This window comes from Xiphophorus maculatus, chromosome 3, assembly GCF_002775205.1.
Source record: "Xiphophorus maculatus strain JP 163 A chromosome 3, X_maculatus-5.0-male, whole genome shotgun sequence".
NCBI lineage: Eukaryota > Metazoa > Chordata > Actinopteri > Cyprinodontiformes > Poeciliidae > Xiphophorus > Xiphophorus maculatus.
Genome location: NC_036445.1, coordinates 21,097,740 through 21,107,592, shown reverse-complemented (window position 1 = coordinate 21,107,592; position 9,853 = coordinate 21,097,740). Strand labels below are relative to the sequence as shown.

General features: G+C 34.8%; 1 protein-coding gene across 2 annotated transcripts in view; it reads right to left on the bottom strand.

Annotated features, from left to right (window-relative positions):
- Positions 1–1,912: 1,912 nt before the first annotated feature.
- Positions 1,913–9,853, bottom strand: part of LOC111608129 (threonylcarbamoyladenosine tRNA methylthiotransferase-like) — a 35,444-nt gene continuing 27,503 nt past the window's right edge. The window contains exons 5-6 of one of the 2 annotated variants that reach the window (XM_023331059.1): positions 4,672–4,756; positions 1,913–2,771 (exon numbers count right to left, since the gene is read on the bottom strand). In XM_023331059.1, the coding sequence (XP_023186827.1) occupies positions 2,726–2,771; positions 4,672–4,756 (131 nt within the window). In that variant the 3' untranslated portion in view covers positions 1,913–2,725. The remainder of the gene's footprint in view (positions 2,772–4,671; positions 4,757–9,853) is intronic. The other variant, XM_023331058.1, reaches the window with a different exon arrangement.

The following is a 9,853-nucleotide window of genomic DNA, read 5'->3' as shown; positions in this document are numbered from 1 at the left end:
TCAGCATAGCGAAGCATGAAGTGCTCTAAAAATTCCTGATTGTGGACTTAATAAAACACAATGAAACACCATAAACAGATCACATGCTTGCCTAAATCTTTACTGACTGAAAAAGTCTTTTTTTCTCTTTAGAGAACATCTCGCAGCTGGAGAGTGGCTCAACATAAGAAATGCAACATTCTGAGAATAAATATATGTAATATAATGTATAATTTATCAACCTCTACATAGCAAAATAATCACTTTTGCTGCCACAGTTTTCTCTTAAAATGAAATATTTCGTTTAGAAACAAGCAGATAACTATGCCCTGCTTTTAAATTTATTTTTGGCAGCATATGGTCAACACAATCAAGGGCATAAAAAGATAACACTGAGGAAAACTGTCCTGCTAGCTAGGAAAATTCATACATATTCACTATACAGTCTACACATAAATGCAACAGCATAAACACAAGTCTTCTTCTAAGAGTTCATTCTGTACACCCTGAGTCCCCTTTCAATTACCATTAATGATTTTTCTTTCTTATGGTTGGTTCATGAATATTAAAACTATATTGAAATGAATGTAAATACAACATGGGAATTGGTGTATTTTGAAAACAGACGTACAGAGCCGAGTTAGGAACTTATTCATTTAGCACACATTCCCTTGATCATACAAATTAGTAGAAACAGCCAAGTGGAGAAATTCAACACATACACAGATGCACAACAACACAGAGGCTTAATCGCATGCTGTTGAGCAACTGTTTTTAATGCATTCAGCATTTATTGATTTGAGGTCTCTGACATTGAATTACACTATAGATTTTTTCATTTAAAAACACACACATGCATATTTAAATACTCATTCTAATTGACTTTTTAGCATTCAGGTAGTCCTCTTCGCTTTGTGGTGTTTAATAAATTCCAGATGTAAAAAATATCTGCCAGTTGACTGAGCAACAAGCAGAAGTGAATATCTTAAAGTCTTGATGTAACCTTGCATGATGACTAAAACAACAGAAAAACTTCCCCTTAAAGAGTTGGAACTAAAAAAAAAAACAGGCAACAATAACAAAAGTCCTGAGTTTTGATATTAAACCTGAATTATTCACTTCATCAATATAAACAAACCATATCGTTGAACAACACAGTCCAACTTGCTGTAGATCAATCTAAATGTTTTTTATATGGATAGGTACTGGTGTGCGTATAATTGGAATGTGACATTTGCATATGGACAATACGCAAACACATCATCGCCTATACATACACAAATGCAGCATCGACACCAAAGAAACCTCATGCATACAAATAATCTTCTCGTGAACTCATACAAATACCCTAAAAACCTTTATACACGCTGCGTTGGCAGCTATCCACCTGACAACTCAGGTTCTGTCCACTGTAACATGGATATTTCTGCCAAATGAACATGTTCTGCTTTTATTGCACCTGTTCTCAGCCACATGAAAAAAATAAAATAAAATCAGGGAGAAAGACACTTCGGAAAGGTGTTTTTTTTTTAAACTCAGTTTGTGGACATACTGTTTAGATGGAATATGCAGATAATATTATAAACAAAAATGTAATAGTCCACTTAAACTATGTTTTATATATACAGTAGATATATATATAATTTTGGACATAAAGGATGGTTGAAACACCAGAATCTTAAGTAAAATGTAATAATCCACATAGTCCATATTATTTTCTGGAGAACTTGTATATTACACTTTGCTTCTGCTGATTGTGGTTCTGCTCACAGTATCGACTCAACAATATCGACTCATATGACTTATGAAACCTGATCACACCAAATTTAGAGTGATCTGCTGATACATATTTGTCAGAATCACAACCATATTTATCTGCAGACGACTAAGTAGATTAAAAACATGGTGACATGAAAAAATTTGCATTATGATTATTTTGAGCAAACTTATCATTCTTTTCATTATCATCACTGGTTTTGGTAAAGTTACTAAAAGTTAAGCCAACAGCATAAATGCAATTATCAAAATTATGTTGACATGTGAACATATGATGCCTCAAACAGAAAGTTTGTCTTTTTTGATTTATTTATTATTATAAATGTCGAAGCACAATATTCACGCGGCTCCAATTGTAAATAAAATATGTAAAACTGCTTTGGGCTATGCACCTTTTCTCATCATTTTGTAAATAAGCAGGTATTTGAGTACAATGCCGATAGTCAAAGAAATCAGAGAGGTGAGAAACAAGATGACAAATTAGCATTAGCCAAAAATGTAATGAAAACACCAACATCTGCAAAAAGATTTCATTGTACAGTTTTAAACTTCAACAAGTAGTGTTATCTGTTGGTTATAATATCCCTTCTCTACTGTGCCTCTGAGATATTGTGTATAAAACTTTAAAACTTTGACAAGTTTTTAAAGTAAAATTATTTTATAACAATTTAAAAACAGTAATATCAACCACACCATGGGAATAATAAAACCACTGTTTCACTCAAAGAGCAAATTGTAGAAAACTATTCTGAAATATCAGTTCACAGAGCAGTTACAGAGCGACTCCATGCAGATAGCAGTACAAAATGTTATTTTACTTTATTTAGTACATGCTGTCTGACAGCCTTAGGTGTAATTGGGGGTCTTAAATTTGTGTTGTTCGAAATATTCACTAATGCACAATGTCTCTCTTCAGCAAATAAAATAAATGGATGAATGAAAGAAAGTTGATGTCCTTTTGACTTTCATGTTAAGGTTGATGTTCTTCAGGAATGACTTGAGTAGAATTTCCAACACTGTGGTAAACAAAATTAACTTAAAAACAATTTTTTAAAAACATATGTGGTGTAGTGTAGCTGTCAGTCATACAGAAACTCCTCATTCCATAATGTTCTGGATGGATTTCAACTCTGACCCGGTCTGTAAAAATATGTGTGAATTTGAAGTACAAGGTTGTGGTACCAGGAGGTGCAGGCATCACGGCCAGCGTGTGACCGAGCGCGAGGCAGCCTACATCCCTGCCTCCGCCTCAGAAAAAACAGGCATGTGAGGGGGAAAAAAAGAGCAAAGACAAGTGGGCATTTGGATTCTCTCTGATCTTGAACCCCCTCATTTTGTTTCTCAATCAAGAAAAGAGCGAGCAATGAAAGGCAGAAAAACTTTATGCCTCCCATATGCATGTGTATGGGAGGGTGTGTATGTGTGTCTTCTTAGTGAATAGAGCATTAATTGCATTAGCATTACAGCTGGGTGATTTCCTGTCAAAAAAAAGTCAGGCGCCATTAAAGGGGGCATTTTCAAAGTCTTGAAGTGTGTTATTATTTTGCATTTTTTTCTAATTGACTCTTTGCAAAAGAAATAGTTTGACAGAAGGGGGGGCAGTGAACATCAAGATGCTGTTGCAGAAAAAAGACAGGCAAATTGCACTGTGAAGTAAAAATGTTGTTCTTTAAAATGATAATTTGGCCCAGTGAAAAAGTAGTTAGTTCTTATGACTCAAAACCTACAATACATGCTAGTCATTTAATCTTGTGAAAAAGCTAAAACACTGACATCTTGTCCATTAGATAATGATGGCAGTAATGAAAAATACTGCTGACTTTAACAGATTTTTTTAGGATTTGCTGCATTTAAATATTGCAAATTGAATAATCAAATATTAAAAAATGAAGTACACTGATCAATATCTTGTAAAGCCACTGTCCTCTCTTCTCTTTATCTACATTGTTGTTCTGATAATGCAAAATTAGTTATGCAGCATGTGGTTGGTAGTGGAGGACAACAGAGTTAAATATTGGACAACTAAGATCATGATGCTGGTGAACTGGTTCTCGTTTTTACAAACAGGTCTCCAAACAAAGAGAGAGTCATATTTTCTCTTTTTGGAACATAGGGGGACAAGAAATATTTTTGTAACGCTAAACACATTTGTAAGCAACATGTTTCAACTTGATTTTTATTCTTCACTGATGACATTTGTAGTCTGAGAGGACCTGGAGAACCCAGCAACAAATATTCCAATGTTACTTTGGAAAAATAAATAAATCAAGAGACTCAATGTCAAACATGAGCACATTTTTGCCAGGTGTGTGTGCTCCTTGCAAAATAACCAAAATGCAAAATAGTTTCAAATTTAATTTCCCAGTGCTTTTGTAAGAGCGTATGCATTTCTCATTTTCCCTTTGAGTCCACAACTTCTGGAAAAAATAAGTGGGTGGAGTCTCAAGCAAACTCAAAAGGTCTAAAACACAGGATTTAAGATGAGCTTCTGCATGAAAACAAGTCTGTCAAAAAATAACTGTGGCTACTTCTAGGGGAATGCTGGAGTCAAAAACTGAAATGTCAAAACTATTTTTTTGTGATCCAAATTGTGTTCTTTCAATTAGTCTGAATATTTGATCTTTACTATTGGGTCAAACTAATATATTTATTCTGGTTCAGTTCAGCATTTCTTGCAGTTATGTTCCAAAAAGTAATTTCTGAGTCATGTCAGCTCATAATATCAAATAAAGTTAAATTACCTCATCATGCACAGTGTAACTTCCTGCCATACAGTGGGGAATGTTCACAGAAGTTCTAGTTTCAGAACTCATAGCCTGAATGTCATTAATGGTTTCTAAAAGACCATAGGATTCCTAACCTCCAGATCAGGCTGGACTGGACCTTAGTTAGTGTTTAGCTTTTTCACTGACGTACTTGATTGAATTTCTGAAGTGGTCCTCTGCAGGATTTTTCACTGTGCAGCTGTTCAGCAACCACAAGTCTGCTTCTGCTGGGTCCTCTGTGGAGACAAACAAAGTTTAGTTTATTTTTGGTAAGAACACAGAAACTGCAGAGACCATAACACAAACATGGGATTCAACAAAGCACATTGTTTCCTAAACATAAGAAACGTTGTGAAGTGTGCCATTTGTGGCAAAAGGAAGAAAAAAAAAATAGATATTTTTGCTAGATCAACTTCCAAGCTGAGAATATACCAACTGAAATAAGATATTGGCATACACTGTTTAAAACAGAAGGTTGATTATCTTCACATTAAATCATAATAAACTTTTCCTTTCCAGATGATGAGGATGATGTCACGGCTTTATACGATTCTGATAAGTTCATGATGTACATCTTTTCTTGCAGTATTTTTTATACACTACTTTCTTGCATGACACTATAAAAATAAATCAGCCAGTATATCAGGAAGAGAATTGCAGATCTCTAAAACTCAAAGTAATCCTTGGGTATGATTTCCAAACGCCTGAAAGTGTCACGTTCATCATCCTTGAGAACAAATTACTCATCTAAACTGAAGAGAATAATTTAGACAAATTAATTACCAAGTAGCTCAAGTACAACAAATTCAATGTTTTGGAGTGACCGTCACAAAGTCCTGATCTCAATGCCATAGTAATTTGAAAGTAGAGTTGCAAAGGTATTTGAGAAAACGTCCTACAAACTTGAAGCCATCACATCAATTCTGTCAGCAGGAACTGGTCAAAACCCCAAACTATTGTAAGCAGCTTGCACAAGGAAACCACAAACATTTAAAATAACTCGCATAGTTTAAAAGGCAACTCTAGCAATAAAAAGGAAATATATGTATAGTTATGAATTTCAACTTATTCTGACATTTATGAATAGGAACGTGGGTGTATTGTTAAGTAGTTTCTCTACTCATGAAGGCTGATTTGACATGCCTTTGTTCACAGTGAAAGAGTTGCATTACAAATTTGATGCCGATATTTTAAATTCAACACATGTTAAACCAAAGACTAAAAAGTTACATCTGAAAGTGAATTTAAGTTGAGGTTGTTGAAGATTAAAAATGCCTCAATTTCTGACAATACACAGTCAGTTCCAATATAAAGGGCGACCAAACACAAATCATACATATTTGATCAAATTTAGAGCATTCGTTGAGCCTTCTTAACCCTACATGCAGGTTATGGGTGATATATTAATACATCTCAAAAACATCTGTTATATGAAGACAAGTACTAATGGGTATGCAGGGACCTTTTAAACATAGGACACAAACATACTCGGGTATGAGCTAAGAATCAACTGAATTTAAGGTCAGTTTAACACACATATTTTGAGCAGACAGTACCATTAAAACATACACGTTTCACATTAATTACTTAATAAAATAGATGACCCTAATATTAAAAAAAAGTCTATTGATCTTTCAGTTCTTCAGCCTTTCGCAATGATTTAAGCATACTCAACACTTTAACATGGAATATTGATTTGTTGTTCTGAGTTGTTGAAAGTGTAAAGCACAACTGCTAGAGAGCAAAATTACACCACAACAAACAAGTTGTAAACTAGACTCCCGGTCATTTTGTTTCACATAGAATAAGTTTTCCTGCTGCAGCAAAGCATATGCTGGTCCAAACATACTGCATTCTCGGCATTTGTTCACCTGGTGTACACTAGCTGTGTTTTTCTATGAAAAAAAGATGAACTGTCAAACAGAAGACTCCAGCACAGGAACTACTACTTCTGTTACTTAGAAAGAATAACAAAAAAAAACAAACTTTGTGGATCACAGTGGTACCATATCTAGTCTAACAAATATGTAAAGATGAAAGGAAAGTGTTTTTGCTTTTTTTCCCAGTTATGAAGAAGGAATCCATTTTATCGTCTTCAAAATTAAATGAAAAAAATAAAAATAAAAGATTTATCACACATAGGGGAACCTGCAGATTTAGTTTGATACACAAGACGAACCCATGAATGAAGAGGAAAAACTAACAACAAATCTGTCCCACAACTGATTTGAATTAGATAGCAGGAACATTATTGACCCCTTCGTATATTTAGAGAGCAGTTTAAAAAAGCAGTTAAAAATGAGCAACTAATAATGTTTCATAAAAATAAATGTGCACACGTCTAGCAGCAATAACATTAGATAAGTAGTAATACATTAACCTCAAAATACAAAATGATAGCACAGCATATGGTTAACCTACAGGACCCCAAATGCTGCCATTCATATTTTAACAATTTCTCACAGTATTAGCCATCAAAATATGATGCCTTTACTAGTCAACTCTGTCAAGTTCCTTTTTTACTATAAAATAAGTGTCAAACAAACATCTATAGTGTCAGTTCAAGGTATATTCCTTCATATCCAATAACTTCAGCAAATTAAGTCACATGCTCATAGAAAATTAAATGGCGCTTCAGATTACTTTACCTTGACAAAAAGCCCAGTATTGTTAATCTCAAACGTTACAATAACTATATGACTAACACTGATATGAGCACGGACTTGTGTTAGCTTGTTTGTGCAGTTGTGTGATGTGAAATTGTCTCATGTAGAACAAAGCAAAGGGGAATACAAACCCCAGAAATATTGTATGTGTATGAGAAAATGAGTCACTGATCATCAGAAGGAAAAAAAATGAATACATGCAGCTGGTAAATCAGGCTTATAATTTTTATTTGTTCTTAAGCAATAAAACAAACGTACACAAAACAGCGCAAGGGAGGAGTCTCAGCTGTGTGGCTGCCGTTTCCTCTCCACCCCAGGGCATTTTCAAGACCAGTTTAAAGTGCACATAACACACCGTCACATAAAGAACCAGGAACAAAAACATCTGCAAAGCTCTAATACACACACACACAGAGCACTAACTATGTGTTTATGGATTAAAACCTGAACTCAGAAAAACGGCTGAGTGGAGATAAACATATTACGCCTTGACAAAATCCTGTTGCACTACTCCTGCCAAAGGTTTAACACAACACCTATATTTTCCATGATCCTTATGAGAATATAAGTGTGCTACAATTTTATTTCTTATTGAGTGACAGATCAGAACAGTTAAGGCTATTTGGCAGTGGTCAATGCACCCACCAATGCATGCATTTTATTTCTGTAAGGTTACAAAAAGCACCGTGATTTCCAATTTGAAGTACCCTGGCATTATATTTGAATAAATATCTCCCTCAATAAGCATAAAAAACCAAAAAAAACATCATGCTTTACACTTTTGTCCACAGGATAGGGATCTATTTATGTGCATACTGCTGGGTATTCTCAGTAAATGCAAAAAGACTTGATGTAACCTAACAACGTATCCACTGTGTAAAATATTTTAACCAAAACCACATGTGACCTTAGGTTGAAGGCTGAGGAAGTCCAGGAAATGGAATTTGACTTGAGCGATATAGTTATTTCAGCCTCAAACAAGCTTAGACCCCCGCCTAACAAACCATTACAAGGTAGTATGGAAAAACCTCCAGAATAAGTCGGTAAATAAAACTGCCTTTCAATTGAACAAAAAAAAAAACAAAAAACAACTCATATTTTTCCTTTTGGCAAGATGCTACAATGAAATGCATTTATCTGTTATCATTACATCTTTAATCTCACTGTGAGAAAGCAGCTTTCACTAACGCAGCAAAAGGTTTCCATGACATGAAATCATGAGGGACTGCTGGAAAATTTTCAGAATCTCTTATTTGCATAAAATTTGAATGAGCATAGATGTGCACCCAATTGTCTAAAAGTAATTTGTTTATTTTTTGCCTGTCATGGATTAGAGAAGCCTGTGAGAGTTCACTAGAACTAAATGTGAACAAAAATTGTTGACCTATCTGGTGAAACTGAGGCCAGAGGGTACAGATATGAATAAACATCTGCATGAATCTTTTGAAAACAGACTCTCCAGCAGGGTGTGGTGTTATACCTACTTCTGAACTCTGCATTACAGTGTGTACAAATGTGCTACTATAGAAAAAAAAATAATATAGAAATAAAAATAAATCTTTGTCAAAAATGATTTTTATATTTGCATTTTAAATTGGTCCTTTCATTGCCGAACAAAATTGCAGTAGTAGCAGCAATGTTAGTGCTTCAGCTAATTTATTAATTTTCCTTCAAAAGACACAGAAGAGTGGACTTTTTTGGTTTTGTTCCCGAGTAGAAATTAAAGAAAACATCCTTTGCCAAGCTGTTGACCCTCATATCGTATAACAGGTGCTGCTGTGTGTGTATGTCTTTGCCTCAACCTGTTCTTGAGTGTATGCATTGAAATATTTCACATACGTAGACCTACACACAGTCTATTTGGAAAAAATCTCCACATGTAAAACCGGATGGCTGAATCTAATCCGTGAGGTTATTCCTGGTCATGACTCTGAATTATCTGAGACAGACATGTTGGGATTGCAGCACCTGTGGTCAGTATTTGAGTGTGTATGTGTGTTTGAGTATATGTGTACACAGAATCATACATAACACATTCCTATCTCACTACTCGCTATGGAGATGAGTCAAAAAAAAGCAAAGGAGTTGTGGGAGCAGGTGCACTCCAAAAAAATAAGAATGATGGAATCATGAACAAGGCTGGAGGGGTTTTACTAAGGACGGAAGAGTCATGGCTATACAATGAAAAATAAATGGAATAAAGAATAAGTATATGGGAAGGAAAATGAGAAAACAACTAAATCCATGGATGCAGAGTATAGCTAAATGAGTAGAAACGGTGCAAGAGAAACAGTACCCCACTGCAACTGGAAATAAAATTTTTGTTTTTAAACCAAAGGAAATGGTCCTATGATCATGATTGTGGGCAATTAGATCTTTCTTCTTTTTTTTTCACAAACCGCAACATAATGTTTTTTGGTTTCTTTTGCTGATTTTGCATGTGTGGATGTCAATTTACCCACAGGTGTTAGCAGCATTCCACGGGGAATCAAAGTTCAGGCTCAGCTGCAGGGTCAGAGATGAAAAATATACACGCATATGTGCCAAACCACAGATGAAAACACTAACCTGAGAAGCAAAGTCAACTGTTCACTGTTATTTACTGCTGTTTACCGCTAAACAGAAAAGTATGATTTGCAGAAACTCCCAACATGTTTTATTTGAAAT